At 41.2% G+C, this 22,797-nt stretch overlaps 1 protein-coding gene across 1 annotated transcript in view; it reads right to left on the bottom strand.

Annotated features, from left to right (window-relative positions):
- LOC124545374 (citron rho-interacting kinase) overlaps positions 1–22,797 on the bottom strand; it is a 213,184-nt gene that overhangs the window by 57,885 nt on the left and 132,502 nt on the right. The window contains exons 24-27 of the mRNA XM_047124284.1: positions 19,377–19,491; positions 19,150–19,298; positions 18,829–19,030; positions 14,684–14,890 (exon numbers count right to left, since the gene is read on the bottom strand). Of these exons, the coding sequence (XP_046980240.1) occupies positions 14,684–14,890; positions 18,829–19,030; positions 19,150–19,298; positions 19,377–19,491 (673 nt within the window). The remainder of the gene's footprint in view (positions 1–14,683; positions 14,891–18,828; positions 19,031–19,149; positions 19,299–19,376; positions 19,492–22,797) is intronic.

Below are 22,797 nucleotides of genomic sequence, written 5' to 3'. Positions count from 1 at the left end.
ACAGAATAACTGAAATATATTTGATGTTACGGAAGAGGAAGGACGCCTAATTCGTTTCCCATTGTCTTTATTTATGATGTTAGATTCGCAATCTGAGCATACATACTACCCATAACAACACTTTAGCACCAAGTCATAGTCACAGGTATGCGAATACAGCACATTGGGTTATAATTGAGGCATTTCGTTTGCCACAAAGTGGTGGCAAGTGATGCTGTGGCGTCTTCGAAGCACGAGCTTCGCCAGCACTAACTATCTTAGCACATCAGCTGAGCGAATGTTTTCTTCCTGCTGCTAGTGTAATGGACGATGGGAATACTGTAGAATATGCCTGACAACTACGTGACCATCGATTTACGCTCTTGAGTGGTTCATAATTTTGTTTGTAAATCCACTTGATATGTTGTCCTTTAAATTACATTTGCTACACGATTCGCTCTGAAGATGTAGGAAATGTATGTTATTTGGTTCAGGAAGCACGTTCCAAAAGAAATTGCAGCTTACGTTGACATTTATGTTGCGAATTAGTCGTATTATCCATCACGTGGACAACGAGGATGCTCTGTTTTGCTACAGTTGTTTCACAGCTTAGTGGTATTGTGTGTTGGTGGCGTTGCCAGTTTACATACTGTGTATGTAACACAAAATAAAAGCGTTGGGTGCCTACAGTGACCAATGTACTTGAAAAACGTTTGTTGTCATCGTAATTTATGTAACTTGCTCTCCGACTTCCAATCTGACAGTTTGTGGAAAAATGTTTTACCTTGCTAGTCCTTGTTTCAAACACTGTCTGACTGAGAAAACGTATGCATGAAGGAGTCAGTGAAAGCAATTATTCGCTATTATAGCAAACTTTTGAATCCACTGGACACTTGAATTCTCTGTATTGATTCTGAGAGTTTTGTTATTCCTCTTGTTATTTACTGTCTCAATGCCATCCGTGATAATAAAATTGAAGGCAGTGGATTTAGGTTCTTTATCTTTAATATTCTGCACTGCTACATAAATTTTTAAGGTTACATTCTTTACGTAAAACAGAGTATCGGTTTCAGTCCTAGGATCGACGATAAACTTACGAAACACAATTACAGAATAGTGGCATATAGATTATGGCTCCTCACCATCAACAGTAGTTGTTACCCATAGTTTTGTATTTGCTATTTGACCGTCGTCACCCTTTAGAGACCAACGTTATCTTTCCATAATGACTTGCTTCTTAATATGTCCTGTAGTTACAGATTTGTTGAAAATATTAACCGTTAAATACGCTATTCTACAAAATGGCTCTAAGCACTATGGGACTTAACATCTGAGGTCATCAATTCCCTAAACTTAGAACTACTTAAACTTAACTAACCTAAGGACATCACACACAGTCATGCCCGAGGCAGGATTAGTACCTGCGACCGTAGCAGCTGCGCGGTTCCGGACTGAAGTATTCCACAAATTAAAAACTTCCAGTTATACTTTACATCTTGAAACTTATTGCCATTCACTTTCAGTGAAGAAAAGATACACAATAATAAAATGAAATTATAGATTATAATCTCAAAGCGTGCTGTGAATGGTTAAAATGAAATGAACTAAAAATCATCTCCTTGTCTAAAACACATTACTGTTCCAGAGCAGTTCGGCACCTCTCAAAATTTTTTACACCTCTGATGTTTAGCCACATGAGGACAAATAGTGGGTCTCATGAAGCAGCACTGTTTAGTCGTCACAAAATAAAGCCTCAAAAGTCAGTAAATAAAACTATTCTTCTACTGTTGCTCCGAATTGCATATACCAACAGCCCTCGGCTGCGACGACAACTCGAAGTCTATTGGATATTTGATTTTTCTCTTCTTTTTTGGGCCTCCTTACCTCCCCTTCTAGCCCAACCTTCGCTCTCCAATTACGCCTTCATCGGTGAGCTTCTCCTCAATATTTTTCATTTGTGCTGAATTGATTTTTACCCTTCTTGCATACACACGTGTGTCATGTATTTTTTACAGACTGCTTGAATATATAACACGAATATTTCTTCTATTAGCAAATTAAATATTGCATATCTTGTTGTGAATTAATTTGTTTGTCCAGAGTCCACTTACTGCGTTTCATTAAAATTATATAAAATATACATCTGTAAAAAAAATAAATAACTTGAAACATCTGTTGCAGCTGATTCGTTAAGGGCTGGGAAAAAAAAAAAAAAAAAAATCTCTGCTGATGCTGCTTAGTATCGCATATAGCCTCCTTCGGATTCTACAATGGCTCGAAGTCTGTTGGACATTGAGCTCACAACTCTAGCCACATAACTAGGAGATTCAAGTAACTCATTCCAAGCATCATGAATCACATCAGAAAGCTGCCGGCGAGTCGACGGTGACTGTCCCTTTTCCTGTATTACTCTGACAATTTTTGCCCAAATATTCTCAATGAGATTCATGTCGGCTCCTTTAGGTGGCCATTCCATTACAGTAATATTACTATGGTCATCGAACCACCTCTTAACCACACGTGCCATATGAACAGATGAGCGATCTTGTTGGAACATGATCTGATCATCACCAAACTTTGCGGTCACAGAAGGCAACATCATGTTCTCCAGAACTGATATGTAACTGCGCGCATCAAGCCTTCCTTCCACTTCCCACAGGAGCCCACACCCGTCTGACGATATCCATAACCATACCGTTACCGACTCCCTGCCACTCCTTCGGCAACTGTAAATATATTTTGGACTATACCTAGCACCTTTTGCCCGGTAGACAAATACTTTTCCGGTTAATGCCGTTGAGAAAATTTTTTTGTCCGTGAAAATCACTCGCCTGCAAAACTGGAGAGGTTTGTGGACATTTTCAGCAGCAAAAGCAAGGCAGGCTTCTCTGTAGGAAACAGTCAATGTCTCTTTCACAGCAGCGCTTCTTGCTCTCAGTCCACCTTCCCTTAAGCGACGGTCTTACTGCTAACATCGAGACCCAACGTCTGCTGAATTTGTCGTGCGTTGACAAATGGGTGGTTCTCACTGAAACGGCGTATCTGCCGATCCTGAGCTGCTGCTGTTTTGAGGTGGCGGCCATGAGGCCTTCTATTCAGGTTACCACCACCTTCCTTTCGTCTAATCCACCTGGTTACTGTCAACTTGTGAAGATCCATAGTTCTTGCTATATAGCCATTTGAAAATCCCTCTGCAAGGAATGCTATTATAGCGCCCTCGTCTGCCTCAGCCAGATGGGTCATTTAGCGTTGACTGAATGATTCGTCGCGGTTAATATCTGCTGCGAAAACAGCACTAGTAGGAAACGGACTGCCTCCTCCACAACTGCAGCCACAACGCAATGGCCAAGTACGTGTAAAAGGATCGATGGCATAAAACAGAGACTGCAAGCCCATACCCGATTCAATACTTAGAATCTGTAATTTTTCTCAGAAGGGATGGGTCCACTCCTGTCATGTCTTATCCTGATAAATATTACATGAAATGAAATGTATACGTTTTGCACATATGGCAGGCCTAACATAAGAAACATTTCTGAAATATCTGAGGCAACCTAAAGAACACTCTGTGAATTTTAGCTGTAGAAGGTTGCCTTACAAAAAGGAATGTGTGTTTATCCTCGCTCGCCGTGTTTCCAAGTGACGCAGTTTACTCTTGAGGCATACATAGTTCTCGCCGGGCATAAGAAGCGACTCGAGTAACAAGGGGAACTCGCCAGGTGCCACACGCTCACTTTGCTCAGTGAAGGAGAGGACAAAATAAGCGAACACGTGTTTCGGGTTATCTGCAGACACTCTACCGTTTTGAGAAAACGGTCAATGTTATCAATGGGCTGTTGCTGTAGTGTAGAAGGCGATCGAGAATGCAATTGAAGTGGTGGCTCAGTGGCTACCGTCGTTCCTTCGTAACTTTGATTCTCAAGTTTGAGACCATATTGGTTTTTATTATTACTATTATTTCTATTTTTCTCGGACCTTAGGTCTGGTTAAAAATGGAAAGTGATGTGGACCTTCATCAAGCGTGACTTCCTTTTAACTGTATGGTATATGTTACATTGTATTTAGGAACTTTTGGGTTATTGAACACGTATCAATAATTACGAATTTCTGCAGTTGTATATATACGTTTGGATGTAACTGTATTGCATTGATGTACTGGTGGATATTGTGTGGTATGACTCCTGTAGTTGATAGTATAATCGGTATAACGTCAACTTTATCCTGATGCCACATGTCCTTGACTTCCTCAGCCAGTTGGATGTATTTTTCAATTTTTTCGCCTGTTTTCTTCTGTATATTTGTTGTATTGGGTATGGATATTTCGATTAGTTGTGTTAATTTCTTCTTTTTATTGGTGAGTATGATGTCAGGTTTGTTATGTGGAGTTGTTTTATCTGTTATAATGGTTCTGTTCCAGTATAATTTGTATTCATCATTCTCCAGTACATTTTGTGGTGCATACTTGTATGTGGGAACGTGTTGTTTTATTAGTTTATGTTTTATGGCAAGTTGTTGATGTATTATTTTTGCTACATTGTCATGTCTTCTGGGGTATTCTGTATTTGCTAGTATTGTACATCCACTTGTGATGTGATCTACTGTTTCTATTTGTTGTTTGCAAAGGCTGCATTTATCTGTTGTTGTATTGGGATCTTTAATAATATGCTTGCTGTGATATCTGGTGTTTATTGTTTGATCCTGTATTGCAATCATGAATCATTCCGTCTCACTGTATATATTGCCTTTTCTTAGCCATGTGTTGGATGCGTCTTGATCGATGTGTGGCTGTGTTAGATGATATGGGTGCTTGCCATGTAGTGTTTTCTTTTTCCAATTTACTTTCTTCGTATCTGTTGATGTTATGTGATCTAAAGGGTTGTAGAAGTGGTTATGAAATTGCAGTGGTGTAGCCGATGTATTTATATGAGCGATTGCTTTGTGTATTTTGCTAGTTTCTGCTCGTTCTAGAAAGAATTTTCTGAAATTGTCTACCTGTCCATAATGTAGGTTTTTTATGTCGATGAATCCCCTTCCTCCTTCCTTTCTGCTTAATGTGAACCTTTCTGTTGCTGAATGTATGTGATGTATTCTATATTTGTGGCATTGTGAGCGTGTAAGTGTATTGAGTGCTTCTAGGTCTGTGTTACTCCATTTCACTACTCCAAATGAGTAGGTCAATATTGGTATAGCATAAGTATTTATAGATTTTGTCTTGTTTCTTGCTGTCAATTCTGTTTTCAGTATTTTTGTTAGTATTTGTCTATATTTTTCTTTTAGTTCTTCTTTAATATTTGTATTATCTATTCCTATTTTTTGTCTGTATCCTAGATATTTATAGGCATCTGTTTTTTCCATCGCGTCTATGGAGTCACTGTGGTTATTCAATATGTAATCTTCTTGTTTAGTGTGTTTTCCCTTGATTATGCTATTTTTCTTACATTTGTCTGTTCCAAAAGCCATATTTATATCATTGCTGAATACTTCTGTTATCTTTAGTAATTGGTTGAGTTGTTGATTGGTTGCTGCCAGTAGTTTTAGATCATCCATGTATAGCAAATGTGTGATTTTGTGTGGGTATGTTCCAGTAATATTATATCCATAATTTGTATTATTTAGCATGTTGGATAGTGGGATCAGAGCAAGACAGAACCAGAAAGCACTTAATGAGTCTCCTTGGTATATTCCACGCTTAATCTGTATTGGCTGTGATGTGATATTATCTGAATTTGTTTGGATATTAAGTGTGGTTTTCCAGTTTTTCATTACTATGTTTAGGAACTGTATCAATTTAGGATCTACTTTGTATATTTCCAATATCTGTAGTAACCATGAGTGGGGTACACTATCAAAAGCTTTTTGGTAATCAATGTATGCGTAGTGTAGCGACCTTTGTTTAGTTTTAGCTTGATATGTCACCTCTGCATCTATTATCAGTTGCTCTTTACATCCTTGTGCTCCTTTGCAGCAGCCTTTTTGTTCTTCATTTATAATTTTGTTCTGTGTTGTATGTGTCAATAATTTCTGTGTAATGACTGAAGTTAATACACTCCTGGAAATGGAAAAAAGAACACATTGACACCGGTGTGTCAGACCCACCATACTTGCTCCAGACACTGCGAGAGGGCTGTACAAGCAATGATCACACGCACGGCACAGCGGACACACCAGGAACCGCGGTGTTGGCCGTCGAATGGCGCTAGCTGCGCAGCATTTGTGCACCGCCGCCGTCAGCGTCAGCCAGTTTGCCGTGGCATACGGAGCTCCATCGCAGTCTTTAACACTGGTAGCATGCCGCGACAGCGTGGACGTGAACCGTTTGTGCAGTTGACGGACTTTGAGCGAGGGCGTATAGTGGGCATGTGGGAGGCCGGGTGGACGTACCGCCGAATTGCTCAACACGTGGGGCGTGAGGTCTCCACAGTACATCGATGTTGTCGCCAGTGGTCGGCGGAAGGTGCACGTGCCCGTCGACCTGGGACTGGACCGCAGCGACGCACGGATGCACGCCAAGACCGTAGGATCCTACGCAGTGCCGTAGGGGACCGCACCGCCACTTCCCAGCAAATTAGGGACACTGTTGCTCCTGGGGTATCGGCGAGGACCATTCGCAACCGTCTCCATGAAGCTGGGCTACGGTCCCGCACACCGTTAGGCCGTCTTCCGCTCACGCCCCAACATCGTGCAGCCCGCCTCCAGTGGTTTCGCGACAGGCGTGAATGGAGGGACGAATGGAGACGTGTCGTCTTCAGCGATGAGAGTCGCTTCTGCCTTGGTGCCAATGATGGTCGTATGCGTGTTTGGCACCGTGCAGGTGAGCGCCACAATCAGGACTGCATACGACCGAGGCACACAGGGCCAACACCCGGCATCATGGTGTGGGGAGCGATCTCCTACACTGGCCGTACACCACTGGTGATCATCGGGGGGGACACTGAATAGTGCACGGTACATCCAAACCGTCATCGAACCCATCGTTCTACCATTCCTAGACCGGCAAGGGAACTTGCTGTTCCAACAGGACAATGCACGTCCGCATGTATCCCGTGCCACCCAATGTGCTCTAGAAGGTGTAAGTCAACTACCCTGGCCAGCAAGATCTCCGGATCTGTCCCCCATTGAGCATGTTTGGGACTGGATGAAGCGTCGTCTCACGTGGTCTGCACGTCCAGCACGAACGCTGGTCCAACTGAGGCGCAAGGTGGAAATGGCATGGCAAGCCGTTCCACAGGACTACATCCAGCATCTCTACGATCGTCTCCATGGGAGAATAGCAGCCTGCATTGCTGCGAAAGGTGGATATACACTGTACTAGTGCCGACATTGTGCATGCTCTGTTGCCTGTGTCTATGTGCCTGTGGTTGTGTCAGTGTGATCATGTGATGTATCTGACCCCAGGAATGTGTCAATAAAGTTTCCCGTTCCTGGGACAATGAATTCACGGTGTTCTTATTTCAATTTCCAGGAGTGTATTTTGTAGATTGTTGGTAGGCATGTTATGGGGCGATATTTAGCTGGGTTTGCTGTGTCTGCTTGATCTTTAGGTTTCAGATAAGTTATTCCTTGCGTAAGTGTATCAGGGACTGTGTATGGGTCTGCAATATAATTGTTAAATAATTTAGTTAGATGTGAATGTGTTGAGGTGAACTTCTTTAGCCAGAAATTTGCTATTTTATCATTTCCAGGGGCTTTCCAATTGTGAGTAGAATTAATTGCTCGGGTGACTTCATGTTGCACAATTATCACTTCAGGCATTTGTGGTATCATCTTGTATGAGTCTGTTTCTGCTTGTATCCACCGTGCATGCCTGTTATGTTGTACCGAGTTTGACCATATGTTGCTCCAGAAGTGTTCCATGTCTGTTATGTTTGGTCGATTGTCTATTTTAATGTGTGTGTTATCTATTGTTTGGTAAAATCTCTTTTGGTTTGTGTTGAATGTTTGGTTTTGTTTCCTTCTATTTTCACTTTTTTTGTACCTTCTAAGTCATTTTGCCAATGCTTGTAATTTCTGCTTCTTTTCATCTAATTGCTCTATCGCTTCTTGTTGTGAGATTTTAGCTAAACTTTTTCGTTTTTTGTCTGATATTTCATTTCTTATAAATTGTGTTAGCTGTCCAATGTCTTTCCTCAGTTTTTCTATTCCGATCTGTAGCCTGTGTTGCCACGCTGGTTTTGTGGGTTTCTTCTGTGTGTTGGTTGGTTCTGATCTCTGCCTAGTGTGTATATTTAGTGTAGTGAGTGCTCCTACATAAACCAGTAGTTTTAACTCTTCCATAGTTGTATTTTCATTTATTGTGTTGTGTATGATTGTGTTGATAGTTGTTATTGTTGTTTCAACTTGTGGGTTATTTGGTGGTCTATGCAAGAATGGTCTAATGTCTGTATTTGTGTCTTTGTGTTCTATTATGTCAGCTGAAATTTCTCTTCTATATCTAACATGTGTGTCACTTCGTGTTCTATTTGTGCTTGTTCTGGTGGCTGTCTTAAGATTTCCTTTTTCTCTGATTGTTTAATTGACGCGTTTTGTTCTTTGTTTGTTTTCTCTGGGATGTTTGAGTCCATTACTGTATTTTATTCTTCTAATTGCACATAATTTTGTTCCAGTATTTGTTGTACTTGTTGTTTGATGTTTTCTAATTCTGACTGGGGTATCCTGTTATTTTTTTTTTTTTTTTACTACTACTACTACTACTACTACTACTACTACTACTATTATTATTATTATTATTATTATTATTATTATTATTATTATTATTATTATTATTATTTCCTCCCCGTCTACCAGAATTATCTACAAATGTTTTTTTTCCAATTTATGTTGAAATAATGGTACTCATCAGTTAACTTTCTGTGTAATTAGTGAATTAAAAAGAAAATAAACGAATGAGAAAATAATGTGAAATATTTTTGAACCTCCTTACAACCTGTAAGGTTGCAAGGACATTCTCGAGTTTCGAACTCGCAGCGCAAAGTTCTGAAGTCGCGAAGGTAGCCGCTGAGCCACCACTTCAATTGAATCCTTACATGCTAAAAGGTACACTATAGCAACAGCGCATTGTAAACTTTGACTGTAGTTTTCTCAGAAACGGTCGAGTGTATGCAGATAAGCAGAGACATGTGTTTGCTCATTGTGTCCCCTCTTTCACTGAGTGAAGTTATGGTAAGACACTTGGCAGGTCCCCTCGTAACTGGCGTGCGTTGCAATTCAGTAGACAGAATGCATCCACTTTCCTTGATTACCTACTGACATGTTTGGAAACTTTCGTTCTTGTAGTGGCAGTTTGCATTATGAGAGCCGGTTTTCCTGATAACGATCTACTAATGGACTTTGCTCCTCATTTACGTTACTGTGTAGTAGACCTACTGCAATGACTAGAACCAGAAATGTTTGTTTATTTGGATAGTCTGCTTCTTAGTTGCAATATTTCGCTATAATATTTTCCTTTGTTTCAAAACAGCAGCTTTAGATGACCACTTCAACTTGGTGACATCAGTAACAATTTAATGCTTTGAAACAGTTACGTGTAGTGTACGAGGAGTCTACTCTGTTGAACGAGGAATACATTAAACACGAAAGCTGTGTCCAGTAACAATAATTAACTTCCGGGAACATGACAAAACACACGTCGAAATACTGTCAGTTCATCTCAGTACCCAGTAAAACTTAAACTGGAATGATCGCAAACATATGTTTGTGGGGAAGGCAAACAAAAGACTGCGTTTTATTGGCTGCACACTAAAAATACGCAACGGGTTTACTGAAACACTGCCTACACTACATTTGTCCGTCCACTGCTATAGTATTCCTGCGGAATATGTGGTCCTTGACAAGCGTGATTGACGGTGCTCGCCAAAAACGTCCAAGGAACGGTAGCACGATTTGTAATGTCATGAAATAGGGGAGAGAGGGTCCCAGATTTAATAAGCGAGTTGGGGTGACATTCATGAGAACAAAAGCGTTTTTTGTTGCTGCGAGATCTTTTCCGAAATTTCAATCACCAACATCTGTTCTGAATGCCAAAACATTACTTCCTCAGGAACTAGCACAGGAAGAAATGACCACAGTAATAATGTAATTCAGGGCTTGTAAGAAAAGATTTAAGTGGTCCTTTTTCCCGCACGCTGTTAAAGAGTGGGACGGTAGAGAAATAGTCCGAAGGTGGTTTGATGAACCCTCTGAAAGCACGTAAGTCTTGATTGCAAAGAAATCCTGTATATGTAGTCATCTAGATGTAACAACGAAATTATGTTGCAACTGCGACATGCGAGTTACATTTGATTTGAACATCGAAGTTGTTTGCTGTTTATTTATTTTTTGTTCATTATTTTCAGCCATAGACAAACACCTAGGTGCGTTAAATTGATGCTGAAATAAAGTGTCACATATGGACCAATAACAATAAATTCTTAACTACTTGTTATGGTACTTCAGCATCTGACAGCGTCTTCAGAACTGGATATCGCATACAACGTTCCTAGGGCGTTTATAAATGGATATTGCAGACTACTTCCAACAAAATTTGAATGTATTTTCTTAAAAGTTCCGTGATAAAACGATCTGAGTTGCTGGCAAATACAGTTCATCCTCACTAGACAGTATATATTCGCCGGGTGCGGTGGCTGAGCGGTTCTAGGCGCTTCAGTCACGAACTGCTCGGTTGCTTCAGTCGCAGGTTGGAATCCTTCCTCGGGCATGTATGTGTGTTAGGTTAGGTAGGTTTAAGTAGCTCTAGGTCTAGGGGACTCATGACCTAAGCAGTTTGGTCGCATAGTTCTTAGAGCCATTCTTTGACCTTTCGCGTAAATTTTCTTTACATAAACGTCCATATCTTTAGATTGCGTTGACATAGAAGCTCACGTTTTTTCACTACCAAGGGACCGTATACCGCAGGAAATGCGATACATTTTCTATTATGTCTACCCGTACTCGAGGTAAACGGGTTTTAAGGGTTGGGTAGACAGATAGACAGTCAAGAAAGCGAGACTAGTAGGGTTCCATTTTTACCGATTTAGGTGATGAAATACTAACCACGAAAATAGCTACGACAGTTACTGAAGATGAGGGCCGCATAAATAATTCCCCCTACTCTTTATTCGAAATGTTCTAGTTGCCGGCGATACATCAGCATATTACTCGTAGCTACGCTTTCGATCCAAATCACGTTTACAGGAATGCAAATAAAATCCATTTGCCTATACACGTGGTAATTCAGATTCCAGTATTAATGCCACCGTGTATTAGAAGGGCGAGCATTCACACTGCTAGCTAGAAATACTTCAGATAATGAACATTTTCTGGCTCTGGTGAGTCTAATGGAGAATTTGAAACATTGTATAATACGTTTACTCGCTAATAACACGATTTTGATACTGCCATTTTCATTGTGAAATTGCCGGCTTATTCATGTCTGGGGTAATAATAGAGGACTGTTTGCCTGGGTTGTCTGCTAGTGTAGTGAAAGGTATTTGCTACTGCAAGGGAGGTCTGGTTTGTTTTCGGTTCTAATCTCGATGGAGGCAGATAGACTATCAGTAAAGCAATTTCAAGAAATTCTTGAGCCCCCAATACGTTTTATTGCTACCTTTATTCTGTACTGGCGCCCTGTGGATCGCCTACTTTTTCCGCTTCTACTGTACACCGATAGAAATCTATCGGCAAGCTTTGTGAAGCGTATGGCGACAACATAATCACTGAAGGTGGAGTGCATCAATGGGTCATAAAATTTAAAAATGGCTGAACTAACGTTCACGACGAAGAGCGAAGGGGAAGATCCAGCATAGTGACTGCCGAACTTGTCGAAAAAGTCGATGCCGCAGTCTGTGAAAACCGTAATTTCACAATAACGGAACACACTATGAGTTTTCCACAAATTTCACGAAGTTTGTTGCACGAAATCATTACTGAAAAGCTTAATTACCGCAAGTTTTGTGCAAGATGGATACCAAAAATCTTGACAGAGATTCACAAAAATCAGCGAATGGTTGCAGCGTTAATGTTTTTGGACGCTTACGAGAAAGATGGTGACTCATTACTCGATCGCATCGTTACTGGTGACGAAACATGGGTTAAGCATGTGAACTGCGAGACAAAATTGCAGTCAATGCAGTGGGGGCACACAAATTCCCCCCAAAAACCCAAGAAATGCATACAGACAATGTTGGCAAGGAAGGTGATGGCGACTGTCTTTTGGGACAGAAAAGGTGTGATTTTTGTGTATTTCCTGGAAAGAGGCACTACAATAAACTCTCAAAGGTATTGCCAAACTCTGCACAACCTCAGAAGAGCAATACAAAACAAGTGCAGGGGAAAGTTGGGCTCAAAGATCTTGCTGATTCACGACAATGCCCGGGCCCACACGGCAAATGCCACTCGTGAAGTTCTCGAATCTTTTAAGTGTGAGTTGTTTCCTCTTCCGCCGTACAGTCCCGACCTGGCACCGAGCGACTTCCACTTATTCCCAGCAATGAAGAAGTGGTTGGCTATGCAGCCTTTTGATGACAACGCACAGCTTCAAGAAGAGGTAACCACGTGGTTGAAGGCGCAGGCAGCCGAATTTTACGATGATGGAATTTCCAAGCTCATCCATCGCTACGGTAAGTGCCTTAATTTAAATGGCAACTATGTAGAAAAGTAGTATTGAAGTGTGGCTTTCATCTGTATATAATAAAAAAATTTCCAATACTTTATTTATTTTTAATTCCAAAACGTAATGTACTTTGTGGATAGCCCTCGTATTTTGCTAATTCGTAACGATCTGGGGTACTTTGTCTTACTAAAACAGTTATGTTATCGCGATAAGCTGAAATTCATTTTTATTAGTACAGTTCATGCTAATTAGTGTTTCTTCTTTCATTTATATCTTATATTTACGTGTTGTGTTTAACACACTAATCAGCATTAATATAATCTTACATATGACTGAAAACAGTCTGACAAAGTTCGGATAGTTTTTCAGTTTTACGCCTGTGCATAGTATGTTGGCAGCACTTCATCGCCTTGCCCTGTTATTCTGTGTAGCAGACTTTAAAGCTGTGCGGATCAGCATAACGAAAAGGCGAGGGGTCTCGCTCGTTTTGTCCACGACTGTACATCATATTAATCCACATATTAAGGTCATTCAAAAAGAAATGAGCCAGAGTTTTTAAAATGAAAACTGCTGAAAGTATTATAAAGCCAATGCCTATGAAAGAATGGTGTGGTACCAATAAAACTCATCACTACACGGACGTATGCACAGCCCGTGATACAGAGTGAGCTTGTGTATCTGTCAACTGTCCACTACACTCAGTAGTGCTGAAAACAGAAATGCAGGGTTCGAAAGAAGAGCAAAGGGGTGTAGTGCATTTCCTTACAGCATAAGTAGTGTGGGAAATGGAAATTCATTGAAACATGACAAGTGCACAGAGTACTGGATGTTTGTTGCAATTCTGACACTCAGTGTGACCTCTGGGGCAATATACGTCATTGCAACTTGCCAGGCTTCAATAATGAGGGCATTCACATGCTGGACAATGGTATGGTAATGTGATGTGGGTGTTCCAGGTCAAGCATCAATGGTCAACAACATCTGTCTTTGAAATCACATGTGCCATACTTCGTCTCTTGCAATGGACATATGGTGCTCTTCTCCTTTCCCTGCACTCTTTCTGCTGTCAGGAAATGCACTACACCCCTTTGATTTTCTTTTGAAGCCTCCATTTGTCTGTTTTCAGTACTACTGAGTACAGTGTAGTGGGTTGACACTTGCATGTGCTTGCTCGGCTGTCACAATGGTGCGAGCCCATGATCCTCCAGTGGCAAATTTGGGGTTTCGGGTCTCTCATTGGGACCACACTTTCTTTCATAGGCAACAGCACTGCATTACAATCCCTTTAGCGTTTTTCACTTTATGGCCTCAGAATCGTTCCTTTTTGAATGACCTTAATACCTTTCTGCAACTTATCAATATAATCTATTTCTTTGCACACATTTTCCCACTTTTCTGTAAGTTGGGAAACTCCCTCATGGTGGACATCCACTCTAGCTGCCCAAAGACACTGACACCTATTTCTGCACGGCCTTCAGCTTCGCAGCTGTTGTTTCATAGGACAGCTTCTACAGTCTACTATAAAGCTGGCCAGCAGTTCCAGACACAGCAAGTAACCCTTGAGTTCCCAAATAGAGTGCCCCATCTGGTTATCTCCTGTACCACTGTGAGAGGCAATGAGCAAATCAGAGGCCAGCTGGAGCAGGCTGTCATTTGACCAAAGCTGAGGCAGACAGGCAACCAGCACATGCCGAGTTACCAGTTGATGGGCTCCAACCAAGTATCAATAAGTAAAAGAACTCGCGAATAGGGCAGCATTTTCTTCAAGAATACTACTTTGTTTAAAATTATAAAATATATCATGTTTAGAGAGTCAAGCAGGGTTGTTCCTAGCTCACTTGGTAAGAGCCAGGCTCCAAATCCTTAGAGGTTCCATCTGTAATCCCCCCCCATCCCCCCACACACACAGTGATTAAAAAGTCTAACTGCTTCAAGAGACATCAATAATATGAAATGTTATCCACCAACTAGTCAACAGAAAGTAGTCAATGCTGGTCAAATTCACTTTATTACCACAGCTCCAGGCACTTCCATCAGCCACATCACTGAGTGCACGAACTGTATATGAGCATTCATTCAGTGTAGTGATCAGCACAGTAAGGCCAAGGAAACACCCACCTTGTCCGACAGTGCCAGGCAGCAATTTAAGTCCAGCGCACTGGCCCTGTCGAGCGACAGCAGCCGGCTGCCCCGGTAGGACTGCGCGTGCCGTCCAGTCACGGCTGCCTCCATGGCTAGGACCCACCGCTGTTTCTCCTCGGGGCTCGGGATCAGAAGCAGCAGTGACACCGGCGGCCAGCAACCTCGCCGAGGATTTACTTCCACCTGAGGGCAGAGATAAGTACGTTGAGAGAGACGCAGTAAGAAAAAAATCAAGAACTGTCTAGATTGCAATTTATTATCCTGGTAAGCTGTGAACTATAGATTTAGGCAGACTGCCATCATCAGATTCTGTTATGCTTACCAAGAAGAGAACTTGTGTCTGTATATGTGCGGATGGAGGTGTGTGTGTGTGTGTGTGTGTGTGTGTGTGTGTGTGTGTGTGTATACACCTGTCCCTTTTTCCCCCTAAAGTAAGTCTTTCCGCTCCCAGGCTTGGAATGACTCCTTACCCTCTCCCTTACCAAACGAAAGTGTTGGTACGTTGATAGAGACAATAACAAACAAAAACAAACACACACACACACACACACACACACACACACACACACACACACACACACACACACAAAATTCAAGCTTTCGCAACCCACGGTTGCTTCATCAGGAAAGGGGGAAGGAGAGGGAAAGACGAAAGGATGTGGGTTTTAAGGGAGTGGGTAAGGAGTCATTCCGATCCCGGGAGCGGAAAGACTTACCTTGGGGGAAAAAAGGACAGGTACACACTTGGGGGCGCGCACACACACACACACACACACACACACACACACACACACACACACACACACATCCATCCGCACATATACAGACACAGGCAGATATATATATCCGATTTTCCGCACCCAACCGTTGAGCTTGTACTGCGTACCTTGGGCGCGTATTTGGGTTGAGAGAGTCGCCTATTCTGAGGTGCGCCACTCGCTATCTCTGTCAGAGCCTGTATTGCTTGATCCCCCAGAACTTGGCCTAGCCCTCCCACTCCCATTCCTACTTAACGATAGATCCAGACTTGAGTAGGATCATATCAGGACATCCGTAAAATAAAGGTTAAAATTGTCTCCTACCTCAGGGTTGCGAGTAAATAAAGTGTTTACATTTCAGGGTCACATTTGTGGGATGTTATAAGAGCTACATTCAAATGCCTTGTGATGAGTATTTCTCTGCTGTGAGTGAGTGAGGTGAACACTTCCAGTACAATTTGGCAACACTGCTGTACACCATGATTCGTGCATATCGTCCAGTCATGTGAGCATTATTGAATGGAGAAACCAGATACAATTTTGATTGTCATTTGACAAGGCTATATGCTCTTGTGCTGTGTTAGTTCACTTATTACTGGAACAACTGTTGGAACAGTTGGCAATGAATATATGCGACGTCAAGTATTGAAATTGAACAATTGTTACTCAGCAAGTGTGCGCGTTCACAAAAAGTCCCGCACCTCCAACAACGAACCTAATAACTTTTGTTACAGTTTTTTTAGATGTTATATGTGGTTCAAGAAGATGACAATGACTGCAGCAGTGACACAAGGGAATGACCTTTTATTTCCGGCATCGAGCGGGGCACCAAGATAAATCGTGGGCTCCAATGTGTGTTGCACCTCATGTTCGTCTACACTGAATGCTTGGATGCACGACAGAAACATCTCCATAAAGTTTGGTGTGCCTGCTATTTGGTGCGAACCCATAAGTCACACATCAGATTGCTATTTTTGTATGGTACCTCCCATGAAGATAGGAGTCGATACCAAGAGACAGAGGAATATTCTATATCCTGATACCTTATCTGTCATTTGCCCTGAGGCTCATGGTGAAGGATTGTCAGGTCCTGTTCCCCCACATGTACCACCATCAAGCAATGACAGTGACGATTCTGAACACACAAATACAGCATAAAATCTGCAATCATCCGCCAGTGACACAGACCTCTCTCTCTCTTTTCTTTCTTTTTTTTTTTTTTTTTTTTTTTTTTTTTTTTTTTTTTTTTTTTTTTTTTTTTTACATCAACATTGTCATCCGGAGAATCACACAAAACAACACAGTGTGAACTCAGTGATCTTATTACGGATTTAAATCTTCCAAATCATAAAGCTGAACTCTTGGTCTCACAACTGCAGCAGTATGTGTGTCTTTGTTTTGGGACTGCCAGAAAAAACGTGTGTGTCATTTAACTACTGAAGGCGACATTACATTCTGCAGTGACATTGACGGTTTGTTAGATCTAAACATTATACACAAACCAGCTGAGGGGAGACTGTTTACAGATGCCTGAAAAACAAGTCTGCAGGCAGTACTGTTACACAAAACTAATGAAAAGCTGTCAATCCCTGTCACATATGCTGCCTTAGCTGAAGAAAGTAACTATGTTGAAATCCTTTGTAAGCTGTGTTAATTAAAATAAGCATGAATGGCTGGAGATTTCAAAGTCATTGCGATGCTGTTACATTTGCAAGTGGGTTTACACTAAGTATTGCTGTTGCTTGTGTGAGTGTGACAGTCAATAGCGCAAGAGAAACATGGCCTTCTTGAACAGCTCGTGTCTGCACCAAAAATATTTCCGAAGGGTCTCTAATAAATCCAAACAAAAGTGTTCTCACACCACTTGATCTTATGATGGGCGTTGCACAGGAATAAATCTGCACTTCAGTATTTGTGCAAGAAGTTTCAATGAATCGGCTGAGGATCTTAAAGGAGACATTTGTTGGTCCACAGGGATACAACAGCTGCTGGTGGACACACATTTTGTGAGTCCTCTGTAGCCCTGACCAGCTACACGCGTGACATTGTTTTCATAACGTTACAATATTGCTCTTGGGAAACAGAAGAAAAAGTTACAGGTACCTTGTAGACAAACTCGTTCACACTTATGTCATTGGCCGCAACAAGACCCTGAAGACGTACTTTCTTTACTCCCACCCCATGTTCCTGGAGAACTGTGTTGCACTCAGTGATGAGTATGGTGAACTGTTTGTCCTGGACATTCCTCTACAGAACAGCAGTACAAATGATGGTCTACTACGGATATACTGGCTGATTTCTGCTAGATACTACAGAAAGATCTCCAGATACCACACACAAGAGGAAGACAAAGAAACAGTGTGAATAAACCAGGTAAGCACAATCAATGTAAATATCCTACTAATTATGGTAGCAATATGTGTGAAACATACAGTCCCACATTACTTGTAACCCTGCGTTAGGAGACAATTTTCATTGTGATATTCGAGTGCAGCACACAGAAATATATGAAGATGAGACAGTGTAACTAGTCTTGCTCTGGCCATGGGAACGCATGTTTCGGGTCTGTGTGGTTGTGTGTGTGAATGAGTACACTTTGATTAGGTAAAGAGCAAGAGCTCTAAAGCCAGCACGACTGCTGTTTCCTACGACTGTTTCTGTCATCCAAGGACTGGTATGCTATAAGTGAGTGATTGTATTTCCCTTGTTTTACGTATTTCTCCATCCAGAAATTTCAGTTATTGTTAAAAGTCTGCAATGGCAGATTATGCTTACGAAAAATGAACACAGACAATATCTCTTCGATAAAATTACTCGGTTTACAAGCTGCATCACTCAAAAATAAAACACTCCGGCTTTCAGTAGCTGTCTCCACTACTATCGTCGGGAGTTAAAATTACTGAGGGCAGCTCCTACCAGCTCCATCCCATTGTGGGGCCAAGTGACACCAGATGGCACGAGGGGTCAATGCCATGTTTCTTGCTTCGGACACTGAGCAAAAGCAAAGACGTAGTCTCGACACTTGTAGGGATGCGCGATCGGGGCAATTGCGAATGTGGCACCAGCCCCTCATGCCATCTGACGTCACATGGTCCTGCGCGGGACAGAGCTGCTAGGAGCTGTCCAACTTGCACTTCACGCATGTGTCATTCACGCCCCCTCTGGAACACTGCCGTTACATCTATATAAGCAAAACACCAAGCCAGCAGCAGCAGCAGTTGCTGATTAACTCTTGATGACGATGGCAGAGACAGCTACCAAAAGCTCGAGTGTTTTATTCAAAGTGACACGGCTTGTAAAACGACAAGATTTTATTGAAGCATACCACACCATGAAAGACTCTGAGAACACAATATCTCTTACCTTCAGCAGGAATGGCACATCCAAATTTGAAAGTGACGCTGTTTCTGGAGAATGCACAGAGCGGACAATGCTCGTAATGCTATCATCAGAACACAATTCAAATTTGCTGTCAGGGCACGCACTGTCCGATAAAGGCTTGTTGTCATATATGAGAAGGGCGCTTCCCTCGAGAAGCAAGTACTTTTGCTTCCATTCTCCGTTACTGAAAAACAAAGTCAGCAAGGATAAATCGAAGGAAATAGTGTATCACAATCAATAGAAATTTAAAATATATATATATTTTTTTTTGCCCTACTGTGCCATTTGCTACATAGTACTCACACATGAATTTTCACAGCACCCTCCATACTTCCAGGTGTTGCTTTGTTCACGTCAGCATGTTCGGCTCTGTACAACTTTGAGCCCAGAGTTCCATTGGGTTGACGTGTTGTTTGAGGTTTGCCACACATTTTCGGTAGAAGCAAAGAACACTGTAAAGATCACCGAAGTCAAGTGAAAGAAAACATTATAATATGAAGAAGAAAGACCCTACTGGAAAATTAATTTACCTTCGGGTGTACAGTTATTTCACATTCTTGGCAATAGGAAACCTGCCGTCCCAAATGTATACTGTCAGTACACACATGGCACTTTGTTGCTCTAGTACACAGACTTGTCTCAATTCTGAAAGAGAAAATCAGATCAGGATACTAGTATACATCTACATCTTCTACATCTACTCTTCTTTTCGTCAAGCTTGTGAAAACATTTTCAACTTATGTAAACCAAAAATTACTTGCAGCTAAGAAAGCTGAATTATTGCCAAGGTTCAAATCAGACAGGAGAGAAATAAAAGATAGTGAACTGGGGGAAAAAAGGAATTGCCAGCATTATAATATTTTGAAATAAGAATGCCAAGTCACTGAAAAGTTTCCAGAAAGAATTTTTTTACTCAGAAGCTGTTGCATAACATCACTTTGGTGATATTTGCTACCCATGTCTACTTAGCCCTAGAAAGATAACTGTGACAGTCGAAACAAATTATTAGTTAAACAGTTTAGGACGGAAAGCTGTTTTGAGGTTTTGGTCTTTGTTTTTGCATGTGAATTGATACAGGTAGATGCCACACGTCTTCATGATGGAATGTTGCGATTACAGTTCATCACAAGTTGCCGCATCTGTAGGGCCTTGCATTTGTTCCGCAAGCCGATGTCCTGGCTAAGAAAAGTGAAATGCACCACTGAATACGGAGTGCACCATGACAATAATGATGTGATTATTGAGAACATGAGAAGTCACATAAAATGTTAAATCTAATTAATGTAATGTTAAAGTGAATGTACGAATGCAAACAGGGTACAGCAACACCACACGTATAAATTTATTGTACTAGAAGATGCAATACATTTCTTAGAAGAGGTACTTCCTATTATTTAGTAGAAAGCTGGAAATCATCCGAGATTTACAGATTTTCAGCACTAGACCAAACTGTTACGATCACAAAGTCTAAAGAAGAGTATCAATACGGTTGATGCAGAAACATATTTTATAGGTGTAAGAGATTGGAACTGAAGATAACTGCACTCTCAGTCTGAACCACACACACACACACACACACACACACACACACACACACACACACACTCTATCTGCAAAGCAGAGTTTGCACTGTCTCGAAATTTCCTAACTGATTAAGACTATGTGCTGCACTGGGCTTCCAGGAGTTCTAGTCCTTGAGGAATGCAGGTTTTTTGTTTAGTTTGGAAATTTAGAGAGAGGTGCTAGAAGAAGTAAAGATGTGAGGGCATATCGTGAGATATGCCCGGATAGCTCACAAAGTAAGGGATGCAGTGCAGGGCATAGTTTTAATGTGCTATTAAGTTTATCATAAAATTAATATAAGCATGCCATCTTTGACAGGCAAGCTTGAAACCTTAAATGTAGCATCAATTGTAAGACCTACAGAACTCAAAATAAACTGAAAATTTTCAATGTCAGAAGGAGCTCTGTAATAATTAACAGACACAGGCTGTGTTCTGATCAATGTAGAGTATTTGTCGAACAAAAAATCAATTCTTACAGTAATGCGTCCGTATGTTCTGTGTTAAGACAACGCCAGATTACCAAAATACAAAAGACAGACATAATACAATTGTCATATGAAATCAAACGTGCTCTGTCTGGACCTCAGATTCACCTCTACTTAAACACACAAGATCAGCACACAATGTTCCTTCAAATCTATGGAGCTATATCATGTAGAATTGGATGAATCTTAGGTATAGACAAGATGAAAAAGGCCCTTCACTCGCCTAACAACTCTGAGGCTAGCCATGGCCTCGAGGGCCATGTGTTTATAATATTCCACATGGATGTGGCAGCAGCTATACAAGACAATCTGTTCACACCATTTCCTCCTGCTGGAGGCAACTCTAGTGGCCCATTGGGCACAAAAATCTGAAAAAAATCTGCTGCTGCAAAAAAGATCTTTGGCTCTAATAGTAAACTGCAATCAGCTGTGCTCTCTGATCTACATGGTATTCATCCATACATAGCATTAATGCCAACTGTTGATGTAACATGAAAGAGTACACTGCCTAGCACAATTTATATATTGATGATGTAATTTATATTATAATGTGACAACAGTGACAAATCCAGTTTTATTATCTGACTTCAGCGATTCTATATTCGCCTAATTGGTGATGTAAATGCTTTGAAGAACCTTATGATAGTCAGTCAACCAAAACTGGTTGTTTAAATAAAGATTTTATCATAAGGTAATGCTGTAATTATGACTTTTTTCAAATACCTATGAGCTGTGGGGCATCACAGTGATATACTTCAGTTTACAGCAGTGTAATTAATTTCTAATAAACTCTCTGTAATCTATATTCTTTGTAGTTAATAGTTTTCCTAGTCATCATCTTTTCCCGCAGAGAATTCCTCCGAGACTCCCTGTTGGCCAAATCAAAGTCTCACTCTGGCATTGGTCAACAGGCTTTAAGTTTTTGGTAAAACCCAATCCCAGGATGTGACGTGACAGCTGGAGGAAAGTGAGGGTAGGAAAGTGAGAGAGAGTTAGGGCAGAGAAGGACAGAGGACAAAAGCACCGGAACGAGAGTTAAGAAATGAGGAATGGAAGAGAAGTTATACCAGAGGAAGAGGAGGAGAAATGAGAAGGAATAAGTGAGAGAGAAGAAGTAAGAAGCGAAGGAGGAAGGCAAATATGTTGGGAGCGAAGAAGAAAAACAAAGAGTTTAAGAAAATGAAGAGGGGAGAGAAAGAAGTACACACAGAAGAGGAGAAAAAACAGTCAAAACCATATTTCACAAAGCTATTAATTAAGCTGCAGTTTTTAAAATATATGGTCTCTCTATCATTCAGCTGCCTCTGTATGGAAACTGAGTGAATGTAGGAATATTACAATAGGTATGAATCACAGCAGACAAGAAAAATGGCATGGAGTACTCAGGGCAAAATTATTACAGCAAAGATATACTCCCCATTAATAAGCTGCACACGTAAGTGTGTATTGAAAACTAGGATGCTTATGGTAAAATCAGCTACCTCTTTACCCAGTATCACTAATACATGCTATTCTAATGGCAATCTACCAGAGGTAGCCAATTTGAAATTTGAAAATAGGCATAGCCATTCTAAGTTAGAGAGGAGAGCTGATGTACAAGTAAAGCAGTTCCTCATTTTTAAGGTTGGCCTAAATACAAAAGTGCGTCCTAGGCACAAACCTTCTTGGGCTCGCCGATTTACCAGTTTAACATGGATCTTTGTGCAGCTCAGTATTCTCCACATATACAAATCATTGCCCAAGATTAAAGAAGTGATAACTGACAGGAACAAGTCTCTGGACCGAACCACAACCACCTTGATTTGTAGCCTCCAGCTTACCAACAGGGAGTAATAGTGGCAGCTTAATGTTCCTACTCGTCTGACCTCGCACCTACGTGTTACACAGCAACATAAACCTTG

The sequence above is a fragment of the Schistocerca americana genome, chromosome 8 (assembly GCF_021461395.2).
Source record: "Schistocerca americana isolate TAMUIC-IGC-003095 chromosome 8, iqSchAmer2.1, whole genome shotgun sequence".
Lineage (NCBI taxonomy): Eukaryota > Metazoa > Arthropoda > Insecta > Orthoptera > Acrididae > Schistocerca > Schistocerca americana.
Note: the sequence above shows the minus strand (reverse complement) of the source record. Positions and strands in the feature narration are given on the sequence as shown.